Source organism: Nycticebus coucang, chromosome 10 (genome assembly GCF_027406575.1).
Source record: "Nycticebus coucang isolate mNycCou1 chromosome 10, mNycCou1.pri, whole genome shotgun sequence".
Classification (NCBI taxonomy): domain Eukaryota; kingdom Metazoa; phylum Chordata; class Mammalia; order Primates; family Lorisidae; genus Nycticebus; species Nycticebus coucang.
The window spans coordinates 106891227-106910651 of NC_069789.1; the positions used below are offsets into that span (position 1 = coordinate 106891227).

The following is a 19425-nucleotide window of genomic DNA, read 5'->3' on the forward strand; positions in this document are numbered from 1 at the left end:
AGGAAGAGAAAATACAATGTATTTACTATTCGTGAGGTGCATATTCACGAGGTGCAAGTGTGCATGTGAATCATCATAAAGGTTTTCATCTCCTGGTAGTTGTCTTCACATTGAGTGGGCTGAGGAAGAGGAGTGGGTGGTCTTGCTGTGTCAGGGATGTCAGAAGCAGAAGAGGTGGACGGTGAGGCGAGGGGCTGACATGATCGTGTGTAAATGGACCCACGCAGTTAAAACTCGCGCGTATTATTCAAGGTCAACCAGACGTACGACTCCTGTAACATAAGACTTTTCCAAAGTCGGGCTGCGGCCCCCCCCCCCTTTTTTTTTTTTTATTTTGGCCGGGGCTAGGTTTGAACCCTCCACCTCCGGCATATGGGACCGGCGCCCTACTCCTTGAGCCACAGGCGCCGCCCAAGGGCTGCGGCCCCTTTAAGAAACAGTGAAGCGGGAGGCGCCTGTGGCCCCATATACCGAGGGTGGTGGGTTCAAACCTGGCCCCGGCCAAACTGCAACCAAAAAATAGCCGGGCGTTGTGGCGGGCGCCTGTAGTCCCAGCTGCTCGGGAGGCTGAGGCTAGAGAATCGCCTAGGCCCAGGAGTTGGAGGTTGCTGTGAGCTGTGTGACGCCACGGCACTCTACTGAGGGCGATAAAGTGAAACTCTGTCTCTACAAAAAAAAAAAAAAAAAGAAAAAGAAAAGAAACAGTGAAGCCCCTCAGTTTTTCTAGAAGAGTGCTCTGGCGCTTGCAGGGCCTCCCCGCCCTCCTAGCCTCCACCCCCCCGGGAGTTCGCGGCTGGGGCACCCGGAGCTGTGGGGGCAACTACCTTACCCAGAAAGCCGCGCTCGGAGAGGCGCAGCGTTGATCCAATGAAAACGCAGAACAGTGGTATTTCCATGGAACGCATCCCCGGGCCGGGACTTCCGGCGTCTTAACAGCGGTCATTTTGGCCGCCCTCGGGACATTCTCTGTCAGCCCCTCCCTCGCGCGGCGTCAGGATCGAAGCGACGATCCAAGAAGGCGCGAGAGACCGGTCTGAGGGTTGATGGTGGTGGCGGCCGCTGTGCCCGCATCTCCGCTGGGTCATCCGCCGTTTCTGACTCTGATCAGCTAGTGACCAATGGCGGCTGCCGCGCGGAGGGACCCGGCTCCAGTGAGTGCGTGTGCTCTCGGCCCCACCCGCCATCCCTGACCCCAACACCCAAATTCTAAAGCCCCAGCCAGGGCCGCCTGCTCACGTTCCTGCAGGCCGGACTCCGGTGTCCAGATAGTGAGGCGCTTGCGGGTGGACGCCCTGTTTCTGGCGTTCAGTTCGGTGCGGGGTGGGAGAGCGTGACAGGCAGAGGGACCGGCGCGTGCCAAGGGGCGGAAGCGCGACTGAGCCCGGAGGGTTTGGGAAACCTGGGTTCCACGTTGTTATTGCAGACAGCAAAATTTAAGATAGTTTCGCACCTGCATTAGTAGGCTGAGGAGGTGGATCTTATTTTCTTAGGGAAATGAGTGCCATGGAGAGTTTTGAGCGGATGAAAGACAAGATCTGAGCGGGGTTTGAAGAGCCCTCCGAAGTCTGTTAATTGGCAGAATAGATTATAGAGCATGTTTTTCAATCTGCTATAGAGGGTGATGAAGACATTGAGGCAGAAGGAGGCTATTTTTCCAAGGTCGTATTACTGGTAAGAAGCAGCAGTAGGGACTGAGGCCATGGGAGGTTAGACAGGCAATCCGAAGTTACTCGATTCTGGGGCAGGGGACCACCATGATCACATCCTCTAGGGCCTGCCTCTTTCCACAGGTTCCCATGGCTGCAGAAGTGCTTTTGAAACTTACACAGGTAAGTAGAGGGTATCCCAACCCCTCAGTGGTCTGGAAACCCAATCACATTTTCTCTGAATTTGTAATGTTATGGGACTCTTAACCTACTATTCTCTAAGCCCTTAGGTCTAGGAATCTTGGAGAATCCCCAAGCTCAGGGTCCTGAGTCCAGGCCCATAGTTATATTGATGTGTTTCCATTTTGGGCAGCCATTGGAAAGAGATGTACAACTTATGATAGGAACAGGTACCAGCATGTGGAACTGCTTCGAGGTGAGGCTGAGCTGGTTTCTAGTGGTAACAAACTCCAGGCAGTGTCTGTGAAACTTGGGGTCTATTGTGAAGGAAGTGGGAATTTGGGATCACAGGAGGAAGGTTATCTTACACAAGTGTTTCAGAGTGGAAAACAGAATGAACACAGTGACCAGTGGAAATGTGAAGTGAGAGCACACGTGCCAGTGGCGCCACAGTCTAGTGTCTCCTCTGAGTTGGGAAGCTTGGGAGGAGAGCATGGTGGTAGATGTGTGGGGGGACATGGATTGTGAGTCTTCCAGAATGGGACTATTCTTGGTTTCATCAGTCCCTGTCATACCAGGCCAGTGTAACCTTTGAAGACGTGGCTGTATACTTCTCCTGGGAGGAATGGGATCTCCTTGATGAGGCTCAGAAACACCTGTACTTTGATGTGATGCTGGAGAACTTTGCACTTACATCCTCCATGGGTAAGGCCCTCATACTTAACTCTTGTGCCCTGGATTAGGTTCTGTCTTTCTCCTTTTCCACAGAAGCAGCTCTGTCCTTATACCTGGAGCATAGGTATTGCTTCCTTCTCCAGTTTGCCGGGTAGATGCTGTGGGCTGAGTGCATGCCTACTTCCCTCCCATTGTCATCCTGCCCAAAAGACTCAAGGGTTTGGAATCAGTCTTACAGTAAGCCAAATAAATCCCACCTGGTTTATCAGTTGTCTTGTAATAAGCCTAATAGATCTCACCCGGCTTGCCTTCTCCCTGTCTGGAAACTGTGTAGCACCAAAATTTCATTCCCTTTCTGTACATGACATTTCTTTGTACCTGACTGTGCCATGAAATGTTATTGATATTGTCACTATTTACACAAATAGCTCTTATAAGAACTTCCTCAGGCCTGGTGAGGTGGCTCACGCATGTAATCCTAGCACTTCGGAGGCCAAGGCAGGTAGATTGAGCTCACAGGTTCGAGATCAGCCTGAGCCAGAGTGAGACCTCGTCTCTAAAAATAGCCAGGCATTGTGGCCAGCACCTGTAGTCCCAGCTACTCGGGAGGCTGAGGCAAGAGAATCACTTAAGCCCAGGAGTTTAAGGTTGCGGTGAGCTGTGCTGCCACAGCACTCTACCAAGAGTGACAAAGTAGTGAGACTCTGTTTAAAAAAAAAGGGGGGGGGGCAGTGCCTGTGGCTCAAAAGGGTAGGGCGCCGGCCCCATATGCCGGAGGTGGCGGGTTCAAACCCAGCCCCGGCCAAAAAAAAAAAAGAAGAAGGAAGAGGCTTGGCGCGTGTGGCTCAAGCAGCTAAGGCGCCAGCCACATACACCTGAGCTGGTGGGTTGGAATCCAGCCTGGATCCGCCAAACAATAATGACAGCTGCAACCAAAAAATGGCCAGGCATTGTGGTGGGTGCCTGTAGTCCCAGCTACTTGGGAGGTGGAGGCAGGAGAATAGCTTGAGCCCAGGAGTTGGGAGGTTGCTGTGAGCTGTGATGTCACGGTACTCTACCCAGGATGACAGCTTGAGGCTCTGTCTCAAAAAAAAAAAAAAAACTTCCTCAGGCCAAGCGCCATGGTTCATGCCTGTACTCCTAGCACTCTTGGAGGCCGAGGCGGGTGAATAGCTTGAGCTTATGAGTTCGCGACCAGCCTGAGCAAAAGCGAGACCCCCATCTCTGCTAAAAATAGAAAAAAATGAGGCAAGAGGATCGCTTGAGGCCAAGAGTTGGAGGTTGTTGTGAGTTATGATGCCGTTGCATATGCTACCCAGGGTGATAGATTGAGACTCTTGACTCAAAAAAAAATAAAAGAATGTCCTCCAGGTTTTTTTTTAATTGTGGTAATATATACGTAACATAAAATTTACCATCTTAATCATTTTAAGTAGATAGTTCAGTGGCATTTAATACATTCACATCATTGTGTAACCATCACCAGCACCCTTCCATCGAACATTTTTGTCTTGCAAAACTGAAACTCACTGCCCATTAAGCAACCATCATCTGCCAACCATTATAGTATTTTGTCTCTATGAATTTGTCTACTCTTCAGTACTTCATATGACTGGAATTATTCATTATTTGTTCTTTTATGTCTGGCTTATTTCACTTAGCATGGTATCTCAAGGTTTGTCCATGTTGTAGTATGTCAGTATTTCCTTCCTTTTTGTTTTTCAGAGTCTTACTTTGTCATCCTTGGTAGAGTACCCTGGTGTCACAGCTCACAGCAACCTCAAACTCTTGGGCACAAGTGATTCTCTTGCCTCAGCCTCCCAAGTAGCTGGGACTACAGGCACCTACCACAATGTCCAGCTATTTTTCTTTTTTAGGGATGGGGTCTCGCTCTAGCTCAAGATAGTCTTGAACTCGTGAGCTCAGGCAATCCACCCACCTTGGCCTCCCAAAGTGCTGGGATTACAGGCGTAAGCCACTGCACCTGGCCTGTTTTCCTTCTTTTCTTTTCTTTTTTTTTTTTTTGATACTAGCCATCCAGGTACATGTGAGGTGATATCTCATTGTGGTTGTGATTTGCATTTCCCTGAAAACCACTGAGATTGAGCATTTATTCCTATTCTAATTGGCATTTGTATGTCTTCTCTGGAGAAAGGATTATTTTTTTAAATCAGAGTTTTTTATTGCTGAGGTTTTTTTGTTTGTTTGTTTTTTGAGACAGCCTCCAGCTGTTGCCCTGGGTAGACTGCTGTGGTGTTACAGCTCACAGCAACCTCACACCTTGGACTTAAGTGATTCTCTTGTCTCAGCCTCCCAAGAAGCTGAGACTACAGGCACTCACCACAATGCTCAGCTATTTATTGCTGAGTTTTAAGAGTTCTCTGTATGTTCTGGATATTAATCTCTTATCAGATATGTGATCTACAAATGTTTTCTGTCATTCTGTGGGTTGCCTTTTTAGTGTGTTGATGGTGGCATTTGATATCCAAGTTTCTTATTTTAATGAGAGTCCAATTTGTCTTTTATTACGTGTACTTTTGGTGTCATATCTAAGCAATCGTTGAAAAGTCCAATGTCATTAAAATTTTCCTATTTTCTTCTAAATTGTATTAGTTTGGGTGGCACCTGTGGCTCAAAGGAGTAGGGCGCCGGCCCCATATGCCGGAGGTGGCGGGTTCAAACCCAGCCCCGACCAGAAACTTCAAAATAAATAAATAAATAAATTGTGTTAGCTTTAGCTTATATTCAGATCACTGATCCATTTTAAGTTAATTTGTGTATATGGTGTCAGGTACCTGTCTAATCTCATTCTTTTGGATGTGGATATTCAGTTTTTGTGGCATCATGTGTTGAAAAGTCTGTCCTTCCCCCCATTAAATGGTCATGCCCCCTTGTCTAAAATCATTTGACCAGGTATTTGGGTATTTGGGGTTTATTTCTGGGCTGTCTGTTCTATCCCATTTGTCTGTATGTCTGTCTTTATGTCAGTACCACAGTGTTGTTTTTTTTGTTGTTTTTTTGTGGTTTTTATTTTTGGCCGGCAATGGGTTTGAACCCACCACCTCCGGCATATGGGACCGGCGCCCTACTCCTTAAGCCACAGGCGCCACCAGTACCACAGTGTTTTAATTACTAGAGCTTTGCAGTAAGTTTTGACATTGGGAGGTGTGAGTCTTCCAATTTTGTTCTTCTTTTCAACATTGTTTTAGCTATATTGTGCCCCTTGGTATTATATGAATTTTTTTTTTTTTTTTTTGAGACAGAGCCTCAAGCTGTCGCCCTGGATAGAGTGCTATGGCATCACAGCTCACAGCAACCTCCAACTCCTGGGCTTAAGTGATTCTCTTGCCTCAGCCTCCCAAGTAGCTGGGACTACAGGTGCCCACCACAACGCCTGGCCATATTTTGGTTGCAGTTGTCATTGTTTGGCAGGCCCAGGCTGGATTCGAACCCACCAGCTCTGGTGTATATGACTGGCTTAGCTGCTTGAGCCACAGGCGCCGAGCCTCATGTGAATTTTAGAATAGATTTTTCTATTTCTGCAAAAAGAATGTCATTGGATTTTGATAGGTATTATATTTTCTGTAGATGACTTTAACACATATAGATATCTTAATGATACTGAGTCCTCAAGTTAATTATGGACTTGCATACAGTATCTTTTTATTTAGTAATGTCTTCTTGAATTTTTTTAGCAATATTTTGAGTTTTTGTATATAAGTCTTTTACTTGAGTATTTAATTCTTTTGATGCAACTGTAAGTGGATCTTCGTCTTAGTTTCCTATTCAGGTTGGTAGTTATTAGTATATAGAAACAAATGCAACTGATTATTGCATTTGTATGCTTCTGTTTGCTGAATTTGTTCGTTAGTTTTAACAGTTTTGGGTGGAATCTGTAGGGCTTTCTACATATATCATCTGCAACCAGAGATAATTTTACTTCTTTTGCTATTTGACCCCTTTTATTTATTTTTCTTCCCTAATTGCTATGTTGAACAAAAGTGATGAAAATGGGCATTGTTATTTTGTTCCTGATCTCCTGAGCAAAAGCCTTCAGTCTTTTACCATTGAGTATGTTTTAGCTGTGAGGTTTTCGTATATGGATTTTATTATGTTTAGGTAGTTTCCCTCTATTCCTGGTTTGCTGAGTGTTTTCCTTATGAAAGTGTGTTGCATTTTATCTCATGCTATTATCTCTTGTGCATTGGTTGCAATGATCATGTACTTCCTTTGCCCATTTTGATAGATTTTTGTTTGTTGAATCATCATCCCGTTCCAGGAATAAATTCTAGTTGGTCTTAGTGTACAGTTTTTTAAATATGCTACTGAATTCAGTTTGTTAATACTTTGTTGATGATTTTTGCATTGATAATTATCAAGGATATTGGCTGTAATTTTTTTGCAATATCTTTGTCTTGTTTTAGAATCAGAGTAATGCTTGCTAGAATGAGTTTGGAAGTGTTTGCTCCACAATTTTGGGGGGAAGAGTTTGAAAAAGATAGTGTTAGTTCTTACTTAAGTGATTGGTAGAATTCACTTATGAGGTTTAATCTCCTTACTAGTTATGGTTTTACTTAGGTTTTCTGTTTCTTCATGATTCAGTCTTAGTAAGGTTTTGTATACCTATAAATTTGTCCATTCGAGTCTCTAGTATTTAATTAATTTGTTGGCCTATAGTTGATTTAGTTCTATCTCATAATCCTTTTTCTTGCTGTAGAATTGGTAGCAATGTCCCCACTTTCATTTCTGGTTTTAGTAATTCGAGTCTTATATTTTTTTTCTTAGTTGCTTTGGATAAAGGTTTGCCAATTTCTATAACCTTTTGAAAAACACCACATTTTAGTTTTGATTTTTCTCTATTGATTTGCTTTTCTCTATTTTACTTATGTTGCTTCCTAATCTTTATTATTTTCCTTTTTCTGCTAGCTTTGGCTTTAGTTTTTTTCTTTTTGTAATCCCTTAAATTGAAAAGGTAGATTGTTGAGATAAGATCTTAACTCTTTTTTTATTTTCTTGCCAATTTTTTTTTTTTACTTAGTCTAATATCAGTACTGAGAGATTCTTCTTCTTCTTCTTTCTTCTTCTTCTTCCTTTTTTTTTTTTTTTCTCTCTTAAGACAGAGTCTCACTATGTCGCCCTTGGTAGAATGCCGTGGCATCACAGTTCACGGCAACCTCAATCTCTTGGGCTTAAGCAATTCTCTTGCTTCAGCCTCCCTGGGACTATGGGCAGCCATCACAACGCCTGGCTGTTTTTTGGTTGTAGTTGTCATTGTTGTTTGGCAGGCCCAGGCTGGATTCAAACCCGCCAGCTCTCAACGTATGTGTATGTGGCTGGCACCCTAGCTGCTGAGCTACAGGCGCCAAGCCCTTTCTTCTTTTTAATGTAAGTGTTTATAGCTGTATATTTCCCCCATAGTACTGCTTTTTCTGTATCCCCTAAGTTTTGGTAGGTTGTTTCATTTTCATTCATTGCTAAGTATTTTCTAATTTCCCATATGACTTCTTGGCCCCTTTGGTTGTTTAAGATTATATTTTTTAATTTCCAAGAATTTATAAATTTTTCAGTTTCCTTGTTATGAATTTCCAACTTTATCCCATGTGATAGGAAAGATACTTTTTATGACGTTTGTCTTTTTTTTTAGAGACAGAGTCTCACCTTGTCGCCCTCGGTAGAGTGCTGTGGTGTCACAGCTCACAGCAACCTCCAGCTCTTGGGCTTAGGCGATTCTCTTGCCTCAGCCTCCGGAGTAGCTGGGACTACAGGTGCCTGCCACAACACCTGGCTATTTTTTTGTTGCAATTTGGTCGGGGTGGGGTTTGAACCCGCCACCCTCGGTTGGCGCCCTACTCACTGAGCCACAGGAGCTGCCCCATTTGTCTTTTTTTTTTTTTATTTTTTTATTGAGGCAGAGTCTCACTTTGTGATCCTATGTAGAGTGCTGTGCCATCACAGCTCACAGCAACCTCCTACTCTTGGGCTCAAGTGATTTTCTTATCTCAGCCTCTTGAGTAGCTGATACTACAGGCGCCTGCCACAACTCCTGGCTTTATTTTTGGTAGAGACGGGTGTCTTACTCTGGCTCAGGCTGGTCTTGAACCTCTGAGCTCGGGGCAATCCACCTGCATCAGCCTCCCAGAGTGCTAGGATTGTAGGTGTGAGCCACCACACCCGGCCTGATGTTTGTCTTTTTAAATCTAATGAGGCTTAATTTATGCTCTACCTTGAAGAATTCTTAGGTGCACTTGAGGAGAATATATATTCTGTGGTTCTTGGGTGAAGTGCTCTGTATATGTTTGTTAGATCTAGTTGGTTGTTTAGGTCCTCTATTTTCTTACTTCTCTCTACTTGTGTTCTCTCCATTATTGAGGGTAGGGTATTGATGTCAACAATTATTATTGTAGAACTGTTATTTTTCCTTTAATTCTGTCAATTTTTGCTTCATGTATTTTAATAGTCTGTTATTGGGTGCATAAATGTTTGTAAGAGTTATGTCTTCTTGCTGTATCGAACCTTTTATTAGTATCTAATGTCCTTTGTCTCTTGTAATATTTTTAAATTTAAGGTCTATTGTCTAATATTATTATTAGCCATCTATGCTGTCTTTTGCTTACTATTTACACAGTATATCTTTTTGCAAGCTATCACTTTCAACTTGCTTTTTTTTTTTTTTTTTGAGACAGCATCTCATTCTGTTGCCCTGGATAGAGTGCTGTGGCATCATAGCTCATAGCAACCTCAAACTCTAAGCTCAAGAGATCCTCTTGGCTCATCCTCAAAAGTACCTGGTACTACAGGTACCTGCCACATTCCTGGCTAGTTTTTCTATTTTTGGTAGAAATGGGGTCCACCCACCTTGGCCTCCCAGAGTACTAGGTTTGCAAGCATAAGCCACCAGTCCCAACTCTTTTTTTTTTTTTTGTGGTTTTTGGCCAGGGCTGGGCTTGAACCTGCCACCTCTGGCATATGGGACTGGCGCCCTACCCCGTTGAGCCACAGGCACCGCCCCCAACTCTTATGTTTTTTAATCTAACGTCTCTTGTAGATAGTGTAAAGTTGAATCATGTTTGTTGGTTTGTTAGTTTGTTTTTGTAGAGACAGAGTCTCACTTCATTGCCCTCAGTAGAGTGCCATGGCGTCACACAGCTCGCAGCAACCTCCAACTCCTGGGCTTAGGCGATTCTCTTGCCTCGGCCTCCCCAGTAGCTGGGACTATAGGCGCCTGCCAGAACGTCTGGCTATTTTTTTTTTTTTTTTTTTTTTGTAGAGACAGAGTCTCACTTTATGGCCCTTGGTAGAGTGCTGTGGCCTCACCCAGCTCACAGCAACCTCCAACTCCTGGGCTTAAGCGATTCTCTTGCCTCAGCCTCCCGAGCAGCTGGGACTACAGGCGCCCGCCACAACGCCCGGCTATTTTTTGGTTGCAGTTTGGCCGGGGCTGGGTTTGAACCCGCCACCCTCGGTATATGGGGCCAGCGCCTTACCGACTGAGCCACAGGTACCACCCGACGTCTGGCTATTTTTTGGTTGCAGTTTGGCCAGGGCTAGGTTTGAACCCACCACTCTCAGTATATGGGGCCTGGGGCCGACGCCCTACCCACTGAGCCACAGGTGCCGCCCGCCCAGTTTTCTTTTTAAACCCATTCTGCCAGTCTTTGTCCCATTTAAAGTAATCACTAATAAAAAGGGACTGACTTTTCTTGTTTTGCTAACACTAGCAAGAACAACTCAGCATGGCAGGAAAGTTAAGGAAATTAAGAAGTTAAGCTGGGGGCGGCACCTGTGGCTCAGTGGGTAGGGTGCCAGCCCCATATACGGAGGGTGGCGGGTTCAAACCTGGCCCCAGACAAACTGCAACAATAGTCAGGCGTTGTGGCGGGCACCTGTAGTCCCAGCTACTCGGGAGGCTGAGGCAAAAGAATCACCTAACCCCAGGAGTTGGCAGTTGCTGTGAGCTGTGTGATGCCACGGCACTCTACCAAGGGCAGTTAAGTGAGACTCTGTCTCTACAAAAAATAAAAAATAAAATAAAAATAAAAAAAAAGAAGAAGCTGGTATAAATTCAAATTACAGTACTATAACTTTAAGATGGTAAGAATAATCCCCATGGCAACTACAAAAATAAATAAATAAATAGCTATAAAAGGTATACAGAGGAAACAACAAGGAATTAAAATATCTTACTACAAAAAAATCAACCAAACACAAGAAGTACTTATACAGGAAATAAGGAACAAATAAGTTATAAGGCATATAGGAAACTAATGTAAAATAGCAGAAGTTTGTTCCTCCTTATCAATGATTATTTTAAATGTAAAATGGATTTAAGTGTCAAAAGACAAAGATCACCAAAGTGAGTAAAAAAGCATCATGAACTGGCTAGTCCATGCCTCACCTTTTTTTTTTTTTTTCTTTTTGTAGAGACAGAGTCTCACTCTATCACCCTCGGTAGAGTGCGGTGGCATCACACAGCTCACAGCAACCTCCAACTCCTGGGCTTAAGTGATTCTCCTGCCTCAGCCTCCCGAGTAGCTGGGACTACAGGCACCCGCCACAACGCCCGGCTATTTTTTGGTTGCAGTTTAGCCGGGGCCGGGTTTAAACCCGCCACCCTTGGTATATGGGGCAGGCGCCTCACCGACTGAGCCACAGGCGCTGCCCCCCATGCCTCACTTTTTTGAGGCTAGGAGTTGAAGACCAGCCTGGGCAACAAAACGAGACCTCTACCTCTGCAAAAAATATAAACTTTAGCTTAGTATAGCAGTGCCTTTCTGTAGTTCCAGCTACTCAAGAGGGTGAGGCAGGAAAATGACTTGAGATTGCAATGAGCTATGAAAATGCCGGGCGGCACCTGTGGCTCAGTGAGTAGGGCACCGGCCCCATATGCCAAGGGTGGCGGGTTCAAACCCAGCCCTGGCCAAAACTGCAAAAAAAAAATAGCCAGGTGTTGTGGTGGGCGCCTGTAGTCCCAGCTGCTTGGGAGGCTGAGGCAAGAGAAATAGCGTAAGCCCAAGAGTTAGAGGTTGCTGTGAGCCGTGTGACGCCATGGCACTCTACCCGCGGGTGGTACAGTGAGACTCTGTCTCTACAAAAAAAAAAGAAAATGCCACTGTTCTCTAGACTAGGCAACAGAGCGAGACCCTGTCTCAAAAAAAAATTTTTTTTGAAAAAATAACTTTATACTGGTCTGCAAAAAGCTATTCTGTGCAAATAATAATCGAAAGAATGCAGAAGTGGCTATACTAATATCAGACAATAGAGACTTTAAATCAAAAAGGATAAGCTCTTCCTCACACTGTTCCCTCTGTGATGTTTTTTAATATTGTTATGTCCTGAAGTATGTATATGTCCTTTAATAGTTCCTTAATACCAGTTACAGTTGAGTCAGATTTTCCAGGGCTTAGACACACTCTTCACAGCATCAGCAGATATGATCCTGCTGAAAGTCACTGACAGAGGACTTTAGAAGCATATAGACTATGCTTCTTATCCTGGGCCACAACTGACCATTATGCTCTGTGCCTGGTAAGACCTATCCTATTTGGTGACCTTAAAGGGCCAGTAATGCACAACAGGGGCTTCCTTAATCTGACGCCCAACAACCTTTTCCTGAAAACAGTCCCATGGACTGGTTCTTTGCTGTGTCAGACACACATTTGTGATTGAGCTCCACCCTCCTAATAAAGGCAACATGTACTTCACCATCACTTCTGTGCTTCCAGGTTGTTGGCGTGAAGTGGAGTACCAGGAGGCACCTCCTGAACAAAGCATTGCTGTAAAAGGAGTGTCACAGGTCAGGACTCCCAAGGAAAATTCATTCTCCCAGAATGCCTACCCCTGTGAAATATGTGGTCTGGTCTTCAGAGATACTTTGCATTTGACGGAGCACCAGGAAACACATCATGGGCAGAAACTGTACACATGTGGAAAACAATTCTTCTTCACTGCAGACCTTCAACAGCATAAGAGACAGCATGTTAGAGAGGTACCCTTCAGAAGTTCTGTGGACAGCACCTCATTTATAAAGAGTTGTACAGTCCATGTGTTAGGGAAGCCCTTTAACTGCAGGGAGGTTGGAAAGGGCTTCTTGGCCAGCCTGGGATTTCTCCATCAGCAGAACATTCACATGGAGGAGAAGCCAAAGAGCAGTCACAGATGTGGGGTGGTCTTTCACAATGGAGAAAGTCATCACAACTGGGGAGAATACAAGAAAGCTTTCAGTCACACAGACACACTTGTTCAGGACCAGAAAATCCTCACCAGAGAACGGCTTTTTGAGTGCAGCAAATGTGGGAAAGCCTGCACTCGAAGATGTAACCTCATTCAACACCAGAAAGTCCACAGTGAAGAAAGGCCTTATGAATGCCATGAATGTGGAAAATTATTTACCTACTACTCCAGTTTCATTATACATCAAAGAGTTCACACTGGAGAAAGGCCATATGAGTGCCCAGAATGTGGGAAATCTTTTAGTCAGATCTACAGCCTTAATAGCCATAGAAAAGTTCACACTGGAGAAAGGCCTTATGAATGCAGCGAATGTGGGAAATCTTTCAGCCAAAGGTCCAATCTCATTCAACATCAGAGAGTTCACACTGGAGAAAGGCCTTATAAATGCAGTGAATGTGGGAAGTCTTTCAGCCAAAACTTCAGCCTGATTTACCACCAGAGAGTTCATACTGGAGAAAGGCCTCATGAGTGCAGTGAATGTGGAAAATGCTTTAGCCGAAGTTCCAGCCTCATTCACCACCGGAGACTTCACACTGGAGAAAGGCCATATGAATGCAGTAAATGTGGGAAATCATTTAAGCAAAGCTCCAGTTTTAGTTCACATCGGAGAGTGCACACAGGGGAACGGCCTTACGTGTGTGGGGAATGTGGGAAATCCTTTAGCCATAGCTCCAACCTTAGGAACCACCAGAGAGTTCACACTGGAGAAAGGCCTGTTGAGTGCAGTGAATGTGGGAAATCTTTTAGCTGTAAATCTAACCTTATTAAACACCTGAGAGTTCACACTGGGGAAAAGCCTTATAAATGCAGTGAATGTGGGAAATGCTTTAGCCAAAGTTCTAGCCTTATTCAACACTGGAGAGTTCACATTGGAAAAAGGCCTTATCAGTGTAGTAAATGTGGGAAATCTTTTGGCTGCAAATCTGTCCTCACTCAACACCAGAGAGTTCACCCTGGAGAAAAGTCTTAGCTATACAGGGAATGCAGTTTTCTTTTAGTGTAATTACACTGAAGGAGAACACTTGTGAGAGAGCCGTCTATCTGAATCGAAGCCCCAACCTGTGAAGTTATATGGTGGGGAGATTCCCCCTATGTTCCAAGTATGTGGAAACTTTAAGGAGCTGTGTTACACTTTCTAACCTGCCATTTCTGGCCCTTGCCATTTATGTCACTGACACTTTCTGAGGCAGAAGCCATATTACCTCTTCCACTTGCCAGGCCCACAGAGTATGCATGATTTGCTACCCTAGTCTGCTCAGGGAAGCAGACCTCTGCATTCTTCTCATTTGCTGAAGGAAGTCATGAGTAGGCTAAGCTCTTAGGGGGTCCCCATTCCCTTGTCTTTGACAAGTTATGGTACAGACTCAACTCAGTTTTGTACCAGAGAACCTGATAAGAGTTTTGTTGGCAGCTTGCCAGGAAGGACTACCTTTTGGGGGGAACATTGTTGGTCTCATTGGATTTTTCCAGTCTGTAGGTCACCAACTTGGGAACTTCTTGCCTCATATTGCTTTGATTTTTTGCAATAATAAAGGCTTTATTATTTAAACAACTTTTAATCTTGGGGTTTGATTCACTATATGAACTGGTTTGGAAAACAGAAATGGGACCTGCAAGATTATTATAGAGTAAGCACCATATATGTGCACATGTGGGGAGTTCTTATTTGTGTGCCTCAGAGATACAGTATGATGGGAGAATATTGTTCTCTTTTCAGTTTTGGCCTAATTTGAATTGTTTCTGAAGGCCGCCCTAGGAAAGACTGCAGGGCTCTATGGTCCTAATTTGTAGACTGGATACTAGGACTTTTTTGTATGCTAATAGGACACCCTGAAGAGGCATGGAATTGTGACAACCTTCATTGCTTATGAATTGTTTGTTGTTCTATGGGGATATCACAGAATGACCAGTCCTGTTTGAGAGCAGTCTATACCCCAGGTTCTGCAAAGCCAAGTGCCCCAGTGCCCATAATTTAGTAGTCTAGAGTCACTGTAAAATTGCAGGGGTTGTATAACTGGTACAGAAACACTGAATTCATAGTAGAGGAGACTGTAGCAAACTAGATGGAATGTGCTTCTTGTAAAATGTTCTAGTGATTGTGCAGAAACAGTATGTTTAAAAATTTTCAAGATCTCCAGGCATGTGTATTTTTTGTAGCTGAGACCATTGTCAGAAAAAATGAGCTAAAGGTTTTGTGTGTTTCAGTAGCTTTTCTGGGATATTCACCTGAAGGCCATTGCTGCACATGCCTGGAAAACAAACATAAAGAAGGGACATTCCTTCTCCCAAGGACATGGCTCTGTGACCTACCATCATCCTGTGTGGAAACGAACTTCACGATTCAACAATATTTGCTGCCATTGAGGGAAAGTTACCCTTCCAAGGTCATCAGAAAGATACTGAGTTGATATAGGCTTATCAAACCTAGTAATAAACTTACTAAACCATTATTGTAATTATCGCAATTAACATATTGGTCACACCTAATTTACCTCATATGCTTTTCTAGTCTCTTCCTCCGCTCCCTGACCCTCAAGGCAACCATTGATTTGCCTTCATTTATAATAGATTAGTTTGTATTTTCCAAAATTTTACATGATTTGATTTATAAAATGCTTATTATTATTTTTTTTTTTTTTGTAGAGACAGAGTCTCACTTTATGCCCCTTGGTAGAGTGTCGTGGCATCACACAACTCACAGCAACCTCCAGCTCCTGGGCTTAAGCGATTCTCTTGCCTCAGCCTCCCGAGTAGCTGGGACTTACAGGTGCCCGCCACAGCACCCGGCTATTTTTTTGTTGCAATTTGGCCGGGGCTGGGTTTGAACCCGCCACCCTTGGCATATGGGGCCGGCGCCCTACTCACTGAGCCACAGGCGCCGCCCTAAAATGCTTATTTTTTTTATTTCATTCATGACATAATTATTTTAAGATTCTTTAGTGGTATTTATGAGTTCATTCTTTTTATTATATCTTTTCCTCTGATATGCCATTTGTTTCTCCATTCATCTATTTATAAGCACTTAGATTATTTCCAGGTTTTGGCCATTAAAAAACAAGGCTGCTATAAACATGCATAATATTTATACATATACAGGTATCATTTCACTTCTCTCGTGTTAATAACTCAAAGTAATGCCAGAGACACAAGGTAGGTGAATGTTTAACTTGCTGAGAAACTGCCAAGCTTTGTTCACTTTTGCTTACTCACCAGAACTGTTGAGAATTACAGTTCTTCCACATCTTTGCCAATACTTTGGTATGGTCTGTCTTAGAATTTGTCCTTTATAAAGTGTGCAGTGGTTTTAATTGTGTTTGCCTAAGCATTAATGATGTCAAACATTTTCATGTTTTTTTCACCTTTATATATTCTTTAGTAAAATACCTATTTATACATATCTTTTGCTATTTTCTCTTTGCTGGGAATTGTGTCTATTTCCCTTTTCATTAACAGTGCATTTTTGTTTCACCATTTTTTTCATATTATGCACAGTATAATGATCACATGTACCACACACATCCGTATTGTTCATAAGTTCTCTATCACATTCTTTTTTTTTTTTTGAGGATCACCCTTGGTAGAGTGCCATGGCATCTTAGCTCACAGCAACCTCAAACTCTTGGGTTCAAGTGATTCTCTTGCCTCAGCCTCCTGAGTAGCTGGGACTATAGGTGCCCTCCATAGCACCTGGCTACTTTTTAGAGACAGGGTCTCACTCTTGGCTCAGGTTAGTTTCAAACTCGTGAGCTCAGGCAGTCCACTGGCCATATCAGCCTCCCAAGTGCTGGGATTACTCCTGGCTAGTTTTTAGAGACAGGGTCTAGCTCTGGCTCAGGCTAGTCTCGAACCTGTGAACTCAGCCGCCGTGCCCAGCCTTCTATCACATTCTTAAGTCTACACATACATTAATACAGTAAATCAAGCAATGATTTGTGATGTTTGTCAATTTCCTTGGCAAACATTACATTCCCGTTGTGGCCAAGTTCCAACTGTTAGCATGGTGTCACTGAACTTGGACTTGGGAAGACACATACCATTCTGTTTTCACCATAGCAGCAACAAATAACCTGTAGAACACAGATGATAAAACATATTAAAATGGTGTAGGCTCACACCTGTAATCCCAGCACTTGGGATTGCCTGAGCTCACAGGTTTGAGACCAGCCTGAGCCAGAGCTAGACACTGTCTCCAAAAAACAGCTGGGAGTTGGGGCAGGCACCTTTAGTCCCAGCTACTTGGGAGGCTGAGGCAAGAGGATCACTTGAAGCCAAGAGTTTGAGCTTGCTGTGAGCTAAGATGTCACGGCACTCTACTGAGGGTGACCAAGTGAGACTCTGTCTCAAAAGAAAAAAAAAAAAGTAAAATGATTACAAGTGACAAGTTTTGCATATTTACTTTAAAGACAGATTAATGCAAGTATAATTAACACATGAATGCACATATTTAAATGTACATTTTAATATTTTGGTACATGCTTATACCCCTGAAACCAAAAAATTTCTTTTTTTTTTTTTTTTTTGTAGAGACAGAGTTTCACTTTATGGCCCTTGGTAGAGTGCCATGGCATCATACAGCTCACGGCAACCTCCCAACTCCTGGGCCTAAGCGATTCTCTTGTCTCAGCCTCCCGAGTAGCTGGGACTACAGGTGCCTGCCACAACGCCCGGCTATTTTTTTTTTTTTTTTTTGGTTGCAGTTCAGCCGGGGCCGGGTTTGAACCCAGCACCCTCGGTATATGGGGCCTGGCGCCTTACCGACTGAGCCACAGGCGCCGCCCAAAAAAATTTCTTGAAAGCAAATGAAAGACAATCTATGATGTTGGCAGTAATTCAGTTAAATTATTCAGCTAAATATCAAAAACAAAGCAGGCAGGATATTTGAAATACAGGCATTACTTGTAAGGAAAATCATAAACTTTGAGGATGGTTTTTTCACAACAAATGAGAACACAAATTAGCAATTGAGATGAATTTTTCCAACATTTTGGAGTCAAAGCCTGTTTTCATTATGAATCCACTGGAAGTTTGTATGATATATGACAGTAAAGTTTGAGAACTCATCCTAGAAAAGTGCTACATACCTCATTACTGAATATCACTTCAAGGTACTCCCCCTGGGAAGCTATGCACCAATGTTGGCTAAGGCCTACCCCACCCTTCAAAGCAGTTTTGGAACTCCTTTCTGGAATGGCCATCAGAGCTGTCATTCTATGATCCTTGATGTCTTGAATGTCACCAAAATATCTTTAGACTGGGTACAATGGTTCACACCTGTAATCCTAGCACTCTGGGAGACTGAGGCAGGTGGATTATTTATACTTACAAGTTTGAGACCAGCCTGAGCAAGAGCAAGACCCTGTCTCTAAAAATAGCTGGACATTGTGGCAAGTGCCTGTAGTCCCAGCTACTTGGGAGGCTAAGGTAAGAGGATCACTTGAGCCCTAGAGTTTGAGGTTGCTATGAGGTATGATGCCATGGCACTCTACCAAGGGTAACAAAGTGAGACTATCTCAGAAAAACAAAAAAAACAACTACCTTTATATTTGGATAAAGAAGAAAGTCATTGGGAGCCAAATCAGGTGAGTAGGTAGGGTGTTCCAACACAGTTATTTGTTTACTGGCTAAAAACTCCCTTACAGACAATGCTGTGTGAGCTGGTGCATTATTGAGAGGAGCCGTGAGTTATTGGCAAAAATTTCAGGTCATTTTTGTTTAACTTTTTCGCTCAGTCTTTTCAACCCAAATAGTAGACTTGTTTAACTCTTTCTTCAGTTGGTACAAATTCATAATGAATAATCCCTCTGATATCAAAAAAGGTTAGCAACATCATTTTTACTCTTGATTTGGACTCATGGAACTTTTTGGTTGTGGAGAATTGGCTGACTTCTGTTGTGCACTTTGACGCTTTGTTTCAGAGTTGTGTTGGTACACCCATGTTTCATCACCAGTGATAATACAACCCAGAACATCATCTTGCCTATCCAAAAGGTCATGGCAAACTTTGACTCTCCTTTATTTTGTTCATTAGTGAGCTCCTTGAGGAACATTTTCCACACCTTTCTCAGGCCAACACTTTCATTTAAAGTTTTCCTGTTTATCAATATTTGGTCTGTTATGCTTTTCCCAGTCACCCAACATTTTGATGCACAATTCAAAGACTTTTTGAGACAGAGTCTCAGTATGTCACCCTCAGCAGAGTGCTGTGGTGTCACAGCTCAAAGCAACCTCAAACTCTTGGGCTTAAGTGATTCTTTTGCCTCAGCCTCCCAAGTATCTGGACTGGGACTACAGGTGCTACCACAACACCTGGCTATTTTTTTGTAGTTGTCATTTAGCAGACCTGGGCCAGGTTCAAAACCTCCAGCCACAGTGTATGTGGCAGGCGCCATAACTGAGCTATGGGTGCCGAGCCACAATTCAATGACTTTTTGCTGTTTTATTTATTTATTTATTTATTTATTTTTGGGAGAGACAGAAGTCTCACTATGTTACCCTTGGTAGAGTGCCATGGTGCCACAGCTCACAGCAACCTCAAACTATTGGGCTCAAGCAATTCTCTTGCCTCAGCCTCCTAAGTAGCTGGGACTACAGGCGCCCGCCACAATGCCTGGCTAGTTTTAGAGATGGGGTCTCTTTCTGGCTCAGCGCTGGTCTCAAACCTGTGAGCTCAGGCAATCCACCTGCCTCAGCCTCC

At 43.6% G+C, this 19425-nt stretch overlaps 1 protein-coding gene across 8 annotated transcripts; it reads left to right on the forward strand.

The window, feature by feature from the left end:
- Window positions 1–932: 932 nt before the first annotated feature.
- On the forward strand, window positions 933–16107 carry LOC128597222 (zinc finger protein 211-like). Of its 8 annotated transcripts, none has more exons than XM_053607419.1 (5): window positions 933–1155; window positions 1791–1829; window positions 1930–2082; window positions 2390–2531; window positions 12224–16107. In XM_053607419.1, the coding sequence occupies exons 2-5, from the start codon at window positions 1797–1799 to the stop codon at window positions 13699–13701; spliced, it is 1806 nt and encodes a 601-aa protein (XP_053463394.1). In that variant the 5' UTR covers window positions 933–1155; window positions 1791–1796; the 3' UTR covers window positions 13702–16107. The 8 variants fall into 8 exon arrangements, with proteins under 8 accessions (XP_053463394.1, XP_053463392.1, XP_053463391.1 ...); XM_053607417.1 differs by having other exon boundaries at window positions 1937–2082; XM_053607416.1 differs by having other exon boundaries at window positions 933–1151.
- The last annotated feature ends 3318 nt before the right edge of the window (window positions 16108–19425 follow it).

What these genes read in the sequence shown, in the direction of transcription:
- LOC128597222 (XM_053607416.1), top strand. Translation starts at nt 1,119, where the DNA reads ATGGCGGCTGCCGCGCGGAGGGACCCGGCTCCA. An exon ending in CGCGGAGGGACCCGGCTCCA is followed by an intron (nt 1,152 to 1,790) that starts GTGAGTGCGTGT and finishes CTCTTTCCACAG; the next exon opens with GTTCCCATGGCTGCAGAAGT. An exon ending in GCATGTGGAACTGCTTCGAG is followed by an intron (nt 2,083 to 2,389) that starts GTGAGGCTGAGC and finishes TGGTTTCATCAG; the next exon opens with TCCCTGTCATACCAGGCCAG.